This window comes from Canis lupus, chromosome 14 (genome assembly GCF_003254725.2).
Source record: "Canis lupus dingo isolate Sandy chromosome 14, ASM325472v2, whole genome shotgun sequence".
Classification (NCBI taxonomy): domain Eukaryota; kingdom Metazoa; phylum Chordata; class Mammalia; order Carnivora; family Canidae; genus Canis; species Canis lupus.
This window is the reverse complement of record NC_064256.1, coordinates 6,090,829-6,106,972: the sequence shown is the minus strand read 5'-3', so window position 1 is coordinate 6,106,972 and position 16,144 is coordinate 6,090,829. Positions and strand designations below refer to the sequence as shown.

The 16,144-nt window shown below is 39.4% G+C and overlaps 1 protein-coding gene across 2 annotated transcripts in view; it reads right to left on the bottom strand.

The window, feature by feature from the left end:
- The window catches only part of COPG2 (COPI coat complex subunit gamma 2), a 117,024-nt gene that overhangs the window by 83,991 nt on the left and 16,889 nt on the right, over positions 1 to 16,144 (bottom strand). For both annotated transcript variants that reach the window (XM_025471663.3, XM_025471665.3), the window contains 3 exons: positions 12,317 to 12,396; positions 2,152 to 2,227; positions 597 to 689 (listed from right to left, as the gene is read on the bottom strand). In XM_025471663.3, coding sequence (XP_025327448.1) covers positions 597 to 689; positions 2,152 to 2,227; positions 12,317 to 12,396 — 249 coding nt within the window. The remainder of the gene's footprint in view (positions 1 to 596; positions 690 to 2,151; positions 2,228 to 12,316; positions 12,397 to 16,144) is intronic.

The window sequence follows — 16,144 nt, the reverse complement described above, 5'->3', positions numbered from 1 at the left end:
GCCTTCGGCCCCGGGGTGTGATCCTGGAGACCCGGGATCGAGACCTGCGTGGGGCTTCCTGTATGGAGCCTGCTTCTCCCTCTGCCTGTGTCTTGCCTCTCTCTCTCTGTCTGTCATGAATAAACAAATAAAATCTTAAAAAAAAAAAAAAAAAGGCAGAAAAAAAGGTAAAAGAAATTTGGAAGCGAAAAAAAAAAGAAATTTAGAAGCGGAATGGGAGGTTGGATTGAAGGACACCACTAAGGAAGCAGAGGAAAAAGAGGCAGGAGGTAGAAAGTACAGGGACAGAGAAAGATTTAAAAAATAAAAATTTTTAAAAATCAGCCAATGTCTTCCCTGTCTGCCATCTCATCCTTACCCCCATCTTCATGCTGTATTCAACGGAACTTTCTGGTTATCAAAACCTTTCAACATGAAAATTTCATGTTTTTAAACTGCCCATGTTCATGCTCCCTGATAAAACACTATGGGAGAAAGTTAACACAGATGTATATGGCTTTCTGAATGTTTCATTTGTGAGACATCACAGTGATACTTTGTTTCTGCCATAGAAACTGTAGCACCCTGAAGAACCCCGCAGCTACTTGTTCACTTACTAAGGAAGATACCAATGCTGAGCTGGATACGCTGGAGACTTTATCCACAATGGCCTGCTTCATGTATCTTTCGATGGCCTGCAACATTGTTCCCTGATAACATGCATAAAGAAAAAGCTGTTGAAGCAAAACATTTTCACCCAAAATCACCGCTTCAAAATAATTTACAAAAAACGGTCATCTATTTGTTTCTGTGCAAATATTTAGAATGCATTAAAAGGATTATCATATAATAGAGTAATCCTATGCCCCAGGGCAGGACCCAGACAACTGAGTTGAATCTTCAAAGAGGATTATTTTAAGAGCACATGGAAGGAAAAAAATTAACTGTTTAATAATGAAATCAACTGTCTCAAAGGGAGAATCCCTGTTCGAGGAAAGGTGTACGTAGAGGCTCAACTTATCAGGGATATTATAAAAGAAATTCCTAGATGGGGGTGGAGTAGTTTTGAAATTCTGAAGATCCCTCTGTATGAAGGAGATGTGATTTATATGGATCGCATAGGGTCCTATAAATCAAATGTAATCCCTATTTTAGATACCTAAGAATTAAATGTTTAATATACTACTATAGTGAGCCCTCAACATGAAATCCTCTGAAAATGAAGTTCTTTTTAAATATAACTGGAAGAAAGTTTATCCCTGGGAAGGTGGTAGCAGATGAAGATGTGTAAACAGCCTAAGATCAATATTCAAATAGCCTTATTGCTAGCACTGGCAATAACAGTGAGCAGCAAAAAACACTGTACCATTTCTGTTATTCCTCTTAGAATCCAGATTTACCATTTGCTCTTTCTTTAACACCTTTAAAACTTGAGAAGATTGTAAACATACACATAAAATATACCCAAGCATGAATATAGCTGAAATATTAGTCAACATGCTTGACAATGCCCAGCTTGCCCTTTATTTTTTTTTTTTTCCTGCCCTGTATTTTAACCTGACTCCGAGTTCCTAGAAAGGGACAGCCTAACATACTCTATAACCTCATCTCTCCAGATGTGAGGGACTGAGTCAAGGTTAAATGCCCGACTCAGATCTATATGGTTTCAGACCACTGGCAGGCTGATGACTAACCAGGTTCTCTCAAATATTTCAATGAGGCGGTCTAGGCCTGGTAAGTGATGGATCATAATCGTAAATATCTGAGAAATCTTGCAGCTGAATTCTTTAGAGCTGCCTTATTTCTTGCTCTGTCTGTTGTAAGCTTTACCTCAATTCTGAGAGATCTATTTCCTATAATAAAGTTGAAAAAAAGAAAAAAAACTAAATTCAAATGGGTTTTGGTTGCCTGCAAGCAATGTTCCCGGACTATGACAAAATTCCATAAGGGCAAATGTAGAAAGAAAGAAATTAATCTAAATAAACAAAAGGAAAAGACAATCTGAACCAAAATTTAAAAAAAGCCTGGAGGCACAAAGCCGTTCTGGTGGTCATGTTTCCCTAATACGGAAGATTCACAAAGTCAGACTAGGGAATCCTATTAAATTTACATGGCCACCTGTAGATAAACACAGTGTCCCTTTTTATGCCTCAGTAAACAAAGAGAACTTACATCAGTGATTCTGCAGAGAGCCCTGATGGCTGGGCCTCGGTACACATCTTCCTTTCCAGTCATGTCCTTAGTCAGACTAAGAAAAATCAAATGAGTTGCCATGAAATCAATTAACATCTCTCCTGTGGAGTCCACCCCTAGCTAATTCCAATTGTCCCCATAATTATCTTAATGCAGCTATTCATTCAGCAAATATTCACTGAGTGTCTTCTGTGGATAAATATTAAAACTATTGGGTAGAAGGCTGTTCTAAATCCTAAGAATACAGCAATGAGCAAATCAAAGTCTTTACTTTCGTGGAGCTGAACTACTCATGAGAAGAGAGATAATACACTTTACCACATAAACAAAATATATAATTTTCAATGCTGCTAACTGGCATAAAAAGTAAAGACAATGATATAGAGAGCCACTGGCTGAATTGTCCCCAAATCCTTTTTTTTTAAATCTTTTTTTTTTTTTAAGATTTTATTTATTTATTCATGATAGTCACACACAGAGAGAGAGAGAGGCAGAGACACAGGCAGAGAGAGAAGCAGGCTCCATGCAGGGAGCCCGATGTGGGATTCGATCCCGGGTCTCCAGGATCGCGCCCTGGGCCAAAGGCAGGCGCCAAACCGCTGCGCCACCCAGGGATCCCTCCCCAAATCCTTAAAACCCATCAGACTAGACAACTCCTTAAGAGACACAGACAAAAATGATTAACTCACGACTTGTGCTCTTTCTCACTAATGGCTTTCTAAAATGACAACTGTCAGTGGCTCCAGAACTTTCTACTGTGTTGCAAAAATAATCAGAGGAATGTGGATGGAGCTACTACATTCCATGTCCATACTTTTAAAGAGGTTTTTTTTTTTTTTAGCCTTTATACTCTATCATTCACCTTTTATCTTCCTATCCTGTGTCCTCTACATATTTATCCTGCCCCCAAACTGACTATCCATCCCCTACCCCTCTGGCCTTCCCTTCACAGGATCCAAAATAGCCAACAACTCCAACTCCCTCCATCAGGGGGCCAAGAGGAGAAAGTTGTGAAGAACTGATAGCCCAATTTCTCTATTTTTTTTTTTTTTTTTAGTTATAAAAGTATTTTCATATGAGTATACCTTGAAAACATCCAGAAAGATATAAAAAATATAAAGTCTAAGTCTCGCCTCACCCACCCCAGTCTGTAGTGCCACTCAAATAAAGACAGTCATTGTGAACAGCTGCTTATGTTTTCTTAAGGAATTTTTTAAATGTATATATATAAATAACCATAGAGACATTAAAATGTATGCAAATGAATCTCTACTCTTCTGGCACCTCCCTTTTTCACTTAATATATCTTAAGAATCTTTCCCCATTGGTAGATTTTATATGATACAGAGAGAGAGTGAGCATGCATGTGCATAAGCAGATGGAGAGGGAGAAGCAGGCTTTCTACTGAGCAGGGAGCCCAATGAGGGACTCAATCCCAGGACCCCGGGATCATGACCTAAGCCAAACGCAGATACTTACCGGATGGGTCCACCTAGGCACCCCCCATTGGTAGACTTTAAAAAAAAATTTAGGTATCTATATATTTTTAATATCCAAATATATATCTAAAATGTCATTTTAATAGTAGCACGGATTTCCACTGTTTGGATATAAATAATTTATCAACCCATCTTTTTATTAATATTTGAATTTTTCTAATTAGATAAAAACTGAGGCTTGGCAGGTTCAGTTTCTTCTGAGGTCTCTCTCCTTGGCTTGTGCATTACATGAAAGCAGCCATGCACAATACATGAAAAATAGGAATGGCTGTGTTCCAATAAAACTTTATTTACAAAACGAGGCAGCAGTTTCAGCCACGGGCCAGTCTGCCAACTGCTGCTCTGCACTGCAGTCTTAGTTTGGGCTGCCCTGACAAAGGCTTACAGACAGGTAAGTTCATTTGGGAATGTGCTCTGAGGGAAGAGAAGTGAAGATAGGGAGGTGAACAAAGAAGGAGGGAAACTAATACAAAGAAATTAAGGAGCCTTGTGAAAGACATGTGGGAAGCACAATTCCAAGGGATGAAGAAGAAAGAATTGACCCACTAGGTCTTAGACCCTGGCTGAGAGTTAATCCCAGAGTGTTAACTCCCCATTCGGTTAACATTCACATGTTAACTCCCACACGTGAGTCCCAAGTGAGCACCCAAACTGGAGTGCCAGAGAAATTGCAGGGCAAGAAGTGAAACACTCAGTGTATGCTTGGAGTGAGGTACTACTGACACAAGGAGCTGGCCCCTGCACAGCATAGCTGACCACAAGCACAGCTGGGATCAAAGAGAAGGCCTGAGAAAACGTGAAGTGGCTCAACAGCAGCACCCAGGAGAGTCCATCCTTTGCACCTCTCAAATTTGAACATGTCTTCCATTAAATCTACCCTATCACCGAGTCTTCAAGATGGTAACCATCCACTATCTCTACAAGAAACAGGAAAATTAGCAGAGTATGGTATAATCCTTGCTGCTACACAATACATTCCAAAGTCACCGTTTATGGTCACCATCTCCTTCCCATAATCACCCATTCTCTATTTCGCTCACTCTTAGCCAGCACTTTGTCTCATCTTGGTCAGTTGTCTAGTAAGTGACTCAAACCTTCATTCCAAAGGATCTGAGCTCTTTGTTGGAGATTTACCAGGGCTGGACCATTGGTTGTTCCCCATCCTCTCTTCACCACCGTCTCAGGCATGAACACATCAAAATATACTCAAGGAAATACCCTGAATTCTAAATACAGTCCTCTCTTCCATGTCTGTATAGCAACAAGCCTTGACAGTGATCAAGGTCAGTTACCTCTAGGAGTACAGCCCTCTTGTCTTTATCTGCTGGTCCACTGGCATAAATAATACAAAGTGGCCTAACAGTAGTCATCGTTTCAAACATGCCAACTGGCTCACTGTCTGCCCCAGGACTTCTCTGACACTGGAGTATGGGGTGCCTGTGGTTGCCAACTTATCACTCAGACACATAAATCTAGAAGTATGGGGTATTTCTGTGCTGAAAGCCATCGTCAAACAGTGGGAATCAGGAGTCAAGGGGTTAAATGTTTCCCCTCATTCATCATTGAAAATATCGTCCCTAGAGGGACACCTGGTCCCTGAATGGCTCAGTGGTTGAACGTCCGCCTTTAGTTCAGGGTGTGATCCCGGAGACCCGGGATCAAGTCCTGCATCGGGCTCCCTGCATGGAGCCTGCTTCTCCCTCTGCCCATGTCTCTGCCTCTCTCTGTGTGTGTCTCACAAATAAATAAATAAAATCTTTAAAAAATATATTGTCCCCTGGGAAACAGGGCCTTTAACCCATGTTCTGTGTGGGGATGGGAAGCATAGATTCAACAAGTGGGTGATTGGTGCAAGGGTGAGAGGGCAAGTCCTATTTCCACCTCTTGATTCCTAGAACCACATATTGTATTAATTGGGACCGTACGCTACACTGTGTACCATACACTACACTGACCATCAATTTAACATATAGACTGCATCCTAGAGAATTTTCCAACTAAACAGGGTCCCATCTCTAACATATTACCTCAGCTGAGCATTCAATAGGTCATCCCGTCATTGTATTAGGTTATTGGCTCACAGAATAGATCATGAGCTTACTGTCACACCACTTTTGCCATAAAATGAGTGGCAATGTCGCATAGGATACCATGAACATAAGAAACTGTACAACTTAGATCTACCGAGAAAACCCCTGGATCTTCTACATGATTTTGCCATGTAATTAAGAGAAACTCAAGTAGTTAAATTTATCAGTCTTTTCTTTCATTGCCTCTGGAATTGCAGTGCTAACAAAGCTTTTCCCTACAACAAGATTAAAGAGGAATACACTCATGTTTTCTTTAGTACTCGTATGCTTTCATTTTTCAAATTTATATCCCTTACCCATTCAGAGTTTATTCATGTACAGGATGCGAAATATGGATCTAATTGTATTCTCCCAAGTGACAACTCAGTTGTCCCAGCATCATATATTAAGAAGTACATGTTTACCCCCAGTGATTAGAAATGCCACTCTGTCATATATTAAATTTCCACATGTATTTGGGTCTAATTCTATACTTTCCATTTGTATCAGAAAATTCTAAAAATGCAGATCACCATGGCCAAGGTGACTCATTACAAAGTTATCACACAATTTTATTCCATTGGTGTATTCATGAGTCAGTACCACAGTTTTACGTGCTCAGGCCTTAATACTTCACTGACCTGTAGAGCAGTTTTTCTTTTACAGTTATTTCCTGGATATTCTTAAAAGTTTGTTTTTTCCACATGAACTTTAGTATCAACTTTTCTAAGTCCATAATATATAGCCTGTTGATTTTTTCATTTAGAGTGTACTGAATTTACAAATTTAGAGAGTACTGAAATCTTTATGTTTAATTGATCCATTCAAAAATATTTACATTTGTTCAAGTAACTTTGAGTCTTTCAGGGCTTTGTTTATTTTTTTTTTAATTTATTTATTCATAAGAGACACACAGAGAGAGGCAGAGACACAGGCAGAGGGAGAAACAGGCTCCATTCAGGGAGTCCGACGTGGGACTCGATCCCAGGACTCCAGGATCACACCCCATCTTTCAGGGCTTTAAATTATTTTTTTCCTTTTGTAAGTTTTCTGCATAAGGCGATTATATCATTCTACATTCCCACCTACAATATACTTGGTGTGGAGCAGACTCTTTTGATTTGGGTGTTGTCAGGTTTTGTTATTTTAACTGAGATTCTAGTGGGTATGGAACCCACTCACTGAAGTTTTACTCTTTTCTTTTCTTTTCTTTTTCTTTTCTTCCTTCCTTCCTTCCTCCCCTCCCCTCCCCTCCCCTCCTTTCCCTTTCCTTCCTTCCTTTCTTTTCTTTTCTTTCTTTCCTTTCTTTCTTTCTTTCTTTCTTTCTTTCTTTCTTTCTTTCTTTCTTTCTTTCTTTCTTTCAAAATATTTTATTTTTTCAGGATAGACACAGAGAGAGAGGCAGAGACATAGGCAGAGAGAGAAGCAGGCTTCCTGCCAGGACCTCGATCCCAGGAATCCGGGATCACACGCTGAGCTGAAGGCAGATGCTCAACCATGAGCCACCCAGGCATCCCCTCACACTGAGGTTTTAATCTGCATTTCCCTGATGGCTAATAATATTGAGAACATTTCTATGTACTTATTGGCCATCTGTATACTATTTTATGAAGTGTCTGCCTTCAGGTTTTCTTAATCTCCATGGTTTCTTAGCCAGGTCACACAACTGTCCACATATGCACAGTGGTCATCTACTCTAATAGTTTTCTATTCCTGCTATAACAAATGACCACAATTAGTGGCTTAAAATAAAAATTTATTATCTTACTGTTCCAAGGATTAGCAGTCCAACATAGAGCTCACCAGGATAAAATCCCCATGTCAGCAAGGTTGCTTCCCTCTCACAGGCAAATACATTCACCCCATCTCAAGACGCCCCCAGGGATCCCTGGGTGGCGCAGCGGTTTCGCGCCTGCCTTTGGCCCAGGGCGCGATCCTGGAGACCCGGGATCGAATCCCACGTCGGGCTCCCGGTGCATGGAGCCTGCTTCTCCCTCTGCCTGTGTCTCTGCCTCTCTCTCTCTCTCTGTGACTATCATAAATAAATAAAAATTAAAAAAAAATTAAAAAAAAAAAGACGCCCCCAGATCTAATGCATCACAGCACCGACGCGAAGTCCAAAATCTCATCAAAAATCTCACTGATTCAAAAATCCTAACCTTATCATCAAAATCATCTGTTAGGCACAGATGCAACTGGGCATACTCTCCTGAGGCGAAATTCCTCTCCACCTGTGGGCCTGTGAAGCTAGAAAACAAGTTCTCTGCTCCCAAAATACATGGGTCGGGCCACCTCAGGATAGCATTTACAGACACTGCTGTTTACAAAAAGAAAATGGGGGCAGCCCGGGTGGCTCAGCGGTTTGGCGCCGCCTTCCGCCCCGGGATCGAGTCCCACATCGGGCTCCCTGCATGGAGCCTGCGTCTCCCTCTGCCTGTGTCTCTGCCTCTCTCTGTGTGTCTCTCTCATGAATGAATAAATAAAATCTTAAAAAAAAAAAAAAATAGAATGAAACCAGGTCACTGATCCCAACCAATTCTGAAATCCAGCCAAGCAAACTGGAAAAGGTTTCAGGTGCCAGCAGATTTCTCATTTGTTCTCAAATCCACACTATGGGCCTGCACTCCTGCCCTCAGCGCCATCCTCCTTTTCTGTCAGGGAGGCATGTGTTTAAAGCTCAAGAGTGTTCTTGGCCAGTATCCTGTTGTAGAATCGGATTCTGACAACCTTCTTTCACTTTATCTGCTCTTTGTCCCCGTCAGTCCAGGCTGGCAGTGGTGCTGCTGCTGAAAGATTCTCAAGAGCCTGTGGGACTACCACGTAAGTCTAGGGGCTCACTCCCTTAGACAGGAGACTCTGCCACAGATCTTGTCTAAACAGTCCCATCTCTTTCCGGCTTCTGCTTAGATGCTGAGGGAATCTGAGTCACACCCATCCTTGATCTCTTCAGAGTGTTGTGTATGAGTGAAGACTCTCTTACCTTTTCATCTTTCTGAGGTGTTGGTAAAAGCCTGCAGAGTAACTCTTTTGACTTTTCCTCTAGAGCACACTTTGCTACTGATTTTTTTTTTTTTTTTTTAGATTTTATTTATTTATTCGTGAGAGACACACAGAGAGAGGCAGAGGGAGAAGCAGGCTCCCTGTGGGGAGCCTGATGCAGGACTCCATCCCAGGGCCCTGGGATCATGATCTGAGTCGAAGGAAGACGCTTTTGACCACTGAGTCACCCAAGCACCCCTGAATCTCTTGATCTTAGCACACTTTGTCATTTGGGTAGGCTGAATATTTCCCAAATCAAGAACTCTTGATTTTTTTTTTTTTGGAGGGGGGGTATAATTGACATATAATGTATCAGTTTCAGGTACACAACATAATGATTTGATATTTGTAAAGAACTCCTGGTTCTTTAACAGGCATCTCCTCAATTTATTTCTCTACTCTCAAATTTTACTCTAAGTGGTCAAAAGAAACTAGGCCACACCTTGACACTCTGGAAATCTCAGTTAAACATCCAAGCTCACAAGTCCTATTTCTATATAACTGCAGGACACAATCTTACTAAGGTTTTTGCCAATACAGGATAAAGGTCCCCTTCCCTCCAGTTGCTGTCACCTTCCTTATTTCCTCTTGAGACCTCCCCAGCAGCGCCTTTAGTGTCCATATTTCTACCAGTATGTTCACATGATCTGAGCGTTCTCTACAGTGAGAAATGTTTACCCTGCTCCTCGCTTCTTTCTGAGTCTACCAAGGTCATCAGCATCCAGGTTTCCACTAATGCTTTGTTCAAGGTAATGGAGATTCTTTTCTGTCATGTTCCCCCAAATTTTTCCAGCACCTACTCACTGCTCAATTCCAAAGCCATTTTCACATTTTCAGGTATTCGTTACAGCAGCACCCACTTCCAGGTACCAAAATCTCAGTAGTTTTCCCCCAACTCTGAGATATAGTTGGCATAGAACACTGTATAATTTTAAAGCATGCAAAGTGTTGATTTGATACACTTATAGGTTACAAAATCAATTCGTTTTCTATTGCCGCTGTAACAAATTACCACAAATTTAGAGACTTAAGACCACATTCATTTCTTTATCTTGCAGTTCTGTAAGTTAGAAATGCAACACACATCTCACTGGGATAACATCAAGATGTCAGCAGGGTTACATTCCTTTCTGGAAGCTATAGGGGTGAATACATTTCCTTGCCTTTTCTAACTGCTAGAGGCCACCCACATTCCTTGGCTTACAGCCCCCCTCCCCCATCTCTGAATCCAGCAACACTGCATCTGTGACCTGTTTCCATTGTCACATGTCTTGACTGAGCAACCCTTCTGCTTCTCTCTTCTAAGCTTTTAAGGACCTTTATCTTTATCGGGCCTATCTGAATAATCACTCTATTCTCCCTACTTGTGATTGGCAACTTTACTTCCCCTTGGCGGTGTAATATTCCTAACATATTCTCAGGTCCTGGGAATTAGGCTAGGGAGATCTTTGGAGGACCATTATTCTGCTTACTACATCTACTAATCAACTTAAAATGAGCTAGAAGCAAGCCACACTTCATGGCAGCCTAACAGGATTCAGAGGGAAGTACTAACAGCTAAACAAACAAAAAACCCTGAACTATTTTTAATTTTTCCAAAATTTAGTGAGTATGTCAATCTAAGTGAAGATTTTCAGTTTGTTACTCGTGGCAGATAGATAGTGTTAGCTAACTAATCCAATACCCATTTTCAATTCCTTCTCCCTTGCCTGCCCCTAATCCTTGGCCTTTAAAAGCTAAATAATCACTTTCCTGGGCCTAAAGATAGTCGTGTAACACAGCTGTGGCAAATGAAATCTACAAATTGCCTTGGGAAAAGCTACTGCATACCTGATGAAAGAGGCAGATGGTGCTGGTCCTCCCTGGCCCCCTTCCCGGTACCCCTCCCACCTTGACTGGGGCACTGCCAGTAATTCAGGCATCTATTTTACAATAATGTGAGATTCAAGAGTCACCAGCCCTCACACTGTTACACTACTGAAACCAACACATCTGGCTCTCCGTTATTTTCAGCTGAAAGCTTTAACTAATTGAAACTAGATCTAATACAACTGCTGGTTAAAAACAAGCACCCTCCTCCAAAATTTATGCTGTTATACAAAAGCCAAATTACTTAAATGAATTATAATTAATAATTAGGAAGGCAGTTCTTCTTTAAATAACATTTATTATATATACGTATTTAACAAATATTATATATTATATAAACATATATATAATTTTATATAATATACAAATATTATATTTGTTATATATATGTACTTAATAAAAGTCTGAAACACTTGGAAATTTTCAAAATTTTAAGAAAATAAATAGCCACAATCCCAAACACCCAGAGATGACCTACTGGTAATATATCAACATATTTCCATCCATATATTTTTTATATATGTACATAAAATATTTTTAAAAGAGAGACTATATATAAAACACACAGACTTAAATCCAACTCTCATTCAGTACTTTTTGAGGACTTTTTCATATTCAAAAAATTAAAATAATCCCATAATCTGATTAAAACATGGTTATTTAAATTATATTTAACAATGGCAGACATTTAAATCATTTTACCCTTTCTACTAGTGTAAACAGTGTTTCAATGAACATTTTTTTAAATTTTTTAAAAAATATTTTATTTATTTATTCATGAGACACACAGAGAGAGAGAGAGAGAGAGAGAGGCAGAGACACAGGCAGAGGGAGAAGCAGGCTCCATGCAGGGAGCCCGACGTGGGACTCGATCCCGGGGCTGCCCAATGAACATTATATGTAAGTCTTCCTGTGCTATCTCTGATTATCTTCTGAGCATAGTTCCATTGATGTGGTATTACGGAGTCAAAGGGATAAAACTTTTCAAATATTCAACATCTAAATGCTGTCAAACTGCTTTTTAAAAAAACTGATCAATTTATTATTCTGTTCCTATATATACAAGAATGTCGGTTTCTTGTGCAAGCACCTACTGCTTTTTTTTCTTTCTCTTTTGCCAATTTGATGAGTAAAAATCTTACAACTCATTTGCGTTTTTAATTTACATGTTTTTTGCTTACTAGTGAGAATGACTAAGAATAATCAGATCCGAAAAAAAATTTTAAAAATAAAAAAAAGAATAATCAGATCCTTTATATTGGTTATTTTATGAATTATTACTGGAATTTTTTTGAAGTAGAAGAGTTCTTTACATAATATATGTACTAGCCTTTGAAATACTTATTGTATACTCATTTATACTCATTGTATAAAGTATTGTAAATATTTTATGTTAATGTGTCATTTACATTTTGGTTCTGTTTACATATTATTATGAACATTTAAAACGTATCAGCAAATCTATTAGCATCAACCTTTTGACTGCTTTATCAGATGGGCATGGTTTTCACATGATGACAAACCACATTTTAGGAAAGAATGCTTTAAGATTTTTTTAAATTCCTATTTGCTTTCTTATAGTCAAAAAGTAAAGTTAATAGAAAAGGAACAACAATTATTCTATTAAATACATAAGTACCCCATGCAAGACTCTGACCATTCACATACCTGCTTGTGACAATTATCACATCCTCAGAGATTGTAGCCATTTCTTTGATGGTAAGGTAGCACATTCTTCTCAGTGTTTGCTGAAAAATTATTTATAAAAGGCAGCAGATTACTACAAGGAAATGGTTCTTAAACAGTTAAAGTGAGAGACTCGGGACGCCTGGGTGGCTCAGCGGTTAAGTGCCTGCCCTCGGCTCAGGGTGTGATCCCGGGGTCTGGGGATTGAGTCCCACATCAGGCTCCCTGCATGGAGCCTGGTTCTCCCTCTGCCTGTGTCTCTGCCTCTCTTTCTCTCTGTGTCTCTCATGAATAAATAAATATAATCTTAAAAAAATACATTTAAAAAAAAAATAAAAAAATAAAGTGAGAGACTCAAGTAGATACATTTAGGTCATTCTTTTTTCTTTTCTTTTCTTTTCTTTTCTTTTCTTTTCTTTCTTTCTTTTTTTATTCATGAGAGACAGAGAGAGAGAGAGAGAAAGAGAGAGAGGCAGAGACACAGGCAGAGAGAGAAGCAGGCTCCATGCAGGGAGTCTGATGTGGGACTTGATCCTGTGTCTCCAGGATCATGCCCTGGGCCGAAGGTGGCGTTAAACCGCCGAGCCACCTGGGCTGCCCACATTTAGGTCATTCTTTTTTTTTTTTTTTAATTTTTTTTTTTATTGGTGTTCAATTTACTAACATACAGAATAACCCCCAGTGCCCGTCACCCATTCACTCCCACCCCCCCATTTAGGTCATTCTTAATAAGATTCTCATCTACCAAAAAAATCCTTTTAAAAATATCTGGATGAGAAAACATTCAGAACACTACTGTTTCCTAAACAGGTAAATGATGCACTGACACAGTGAAAAACATCTAGGTTAAAAAATTTAAATGTAAATTAAAAATTAAAAAATGATATTTTTAAAAAAGATTTTATTTATTTATTAATTCATAGAGATGCAGAGAGAGAGAGAGAGAGAGAGAGAGGCAGAGACACAGGCAGAGGGAGAAGCAGGCTCCATGCAGAGAGACATGGGACTCGATCCAGGGTCTCCAGGATCACGCCCTGGGCTGCAGGCGGCGCTAAACCGCTGCGCCACTGGGCTGCCCTAAAAAATGATATTTATACAGAGATCTAAACTTTGACAATGTGAATCCAAAGACAGGTTTCTCCAAGTATTAAAAGCTTATCCTAGAAAGTGTATCTTTAAAATTCTTTAAGTATATGGATGGAGAGACATGCAGACTCTGTATCATCCTCAGTCCAGCATATACAGATGCTTTTCCTTAAAGTGTGTGTGATTGTATAACCAACTTCCATTTTCAATTATCAAGATTTTTATTTGGATATCTGGGTCCAACGTAACTGTTCACTTAATACTAGTAAAGTTTTATCTATGCTCCTACTCACTTGGTCTCTGGTTTATTCATACACTATGGGCACTGGTTCCTCTGGCCTGCCCAGCCTCATTCCCTACCAGCAACTTCACATTTCTTATACATAGTGAAACTCAAATACATCAGTCCAGCTACAGACTCCAAACTGTGAAAGAACTCGGTGGAGACTATTGAGCCCATTAAGGGAAGAGAAGAAAACAGTGAGGATTCTCATGGTGACTGAACAGAGAAAAAAATCACCCCAAGAAAGAGAAAGCCAGTCCAGGTCAGATGAATGGGGCAGATAAGAGCCATATGAAGCTACCAGGAGAAGAAAACAAAAAGAACCAAAACTTCAGAGCTGAAGAAAATTTGCCTCACCCACCCCCAAAATAAAAATCTACCACAAACCAGAAAAAAATTGGAGACACAAAAAATTCAGCTAAAGCACAAAAAATGGGTGTGGGACCCTCAACATTAGTCATCAGAGCAATACATAAAACCATATTTCAGATATTACCTCACATCCACCAAAATGGCTAAAATTAAGAGTGATAATACAAAGTGTTGGCAAAGATATGCCGGTAACCACTGAAATATACTGCCTAAATAAACACAGAAATGCTGAATAAAATAGGAGCAAAAAGTTTAACTATGTAGCCAACGGTAAAATGAAGTGAAATTCATAGACGCCAAAGTAGAAAAGCAAACACCTCATAGCCACAGAAGTACAGGCCCATAGGCCCTACAAGTATCCAAAGTTTAGGAAGGACAAGATTCTAAAAGGTATGTTCTTCAGGCTCAGAGGAAATAATTCTAGATAACTCAGAAATATACCAAGAAATGGAGAGTGAAAGAAAAGTGGTGAACAGTTAGTAAGACAGTATGATGTCTTAGCTGCAGAAGAGACAAACAGATGAATGGAAGAGAATAGACGCTGAGAAATATACCCATATAAATACAGTCAATTGATCTTTGACAAAGGAACAAAGGCAGTACAATGGAGCAGAGATAGTCTCTTTATCAAATGATACTGGAACAACTAGATATCCACATGCAAAAAAAAAAAAAAAATCTAGACACAGACCTTACACTCTCAACAGAAATTAACCCAAAACACATCACAGGCCTAAGTATAAAATGCAGAATTGTAAAGCTCTGAGAAGAAAACATGGGAGAAAACCCAGATGACCTTGGGTATGATGATGACTTTTTAGATAAACCTCAAAAGAGGTACAATCATAAAAGAAATAATGAATAAACCAGCCTTTTTAAATATAGGTTGAAGCAAGGAGGAGCAGAGGGAGAGGAAGAATTTTAAGCAGGCTCTACGCCCAGCATGGAGCTTGATGTAGGGCTAGATCTCACAACCTTGAGATCATGACCTGAGTCAAAATCAAGAGTTGGACACCTAGTCGACTGAGCGAAGAGGCATCCTCTCCACCCCCGCTTTTATGAGAGAGAGAGAGAGAGAGAGAGAGAGAGAGAGAAGCCTTTATTAAAATAAAAACTTCTGGGCAGCCCCGGTAGCCCAGCAGTTTAGCACCACTTTCGGCCCAGGGCCTGGTCCTGGAGACCTGGGATCGAGTCCCATGTCGGGCTCCCTGCGTGGGGCCTGCTTCTTTCTCTGCCTGTGTCTTGCCTCTCTCTCTTTCTCTCTGTCATAAATAAATAAATAAAATCTTAAAAAAAAAAAAAAAAAAAAACTTCTGCTCTGCAAAAGACAATGTCAAGAGGATGAGTAGACAAGCCACAGACTGGGAGAAAATGTTTGTAGAATACATAACTGATACAGGATTGTCACCAAAAATATACAAAAACCTCTTAAAAGTAAAAAATAAGAAAAACAACTTGATTAAAAATGAGCCAAAGACTACTGTAAGACACTTCACTTAAACATGAACAAATGACTATATATGAAAGTCTTAAGTATTGAAGTGTTAGAGTTGTTTATATATTACAGATGCTCCACATCATATGTCATTTGGGAAAGGCAAATTAAAACAAGATACCACTACATTCCCATGAGAATGGCCAAAATCCAGAACACTGACAACACCAAATGCTGACGAGGATGTGGGGCATCAGGAACTCTCAATCATTGTTGGTGGGAATAAAAATGGTACAGCGAACTGGAAAGATGGTTTGGTGATTTCTTACAAAACTAAATATACTCTTCCCATACAATTCAGCAATCATGTTCCTTGGTATTTACCTAAAGGAGTTGAAAACTTATGTCTCACATAAAAACCTGCATACAGACATTTATAGCATTTTTTAAATTTTATTTTTAATTAAAAAAAATGTTTAAAGTAATCTCTTCACCCAACATAGGGCTCAAATTTACAATCCCAAGATCAAGAGTTGTACACTCTACAGATTGAGCCAGCTGGGTGCTCTATAGCAGCTTTATTCATAATTGCCAAAACTTGGAAGCAATCAAGATATCCTTTAGTAGGTGAATA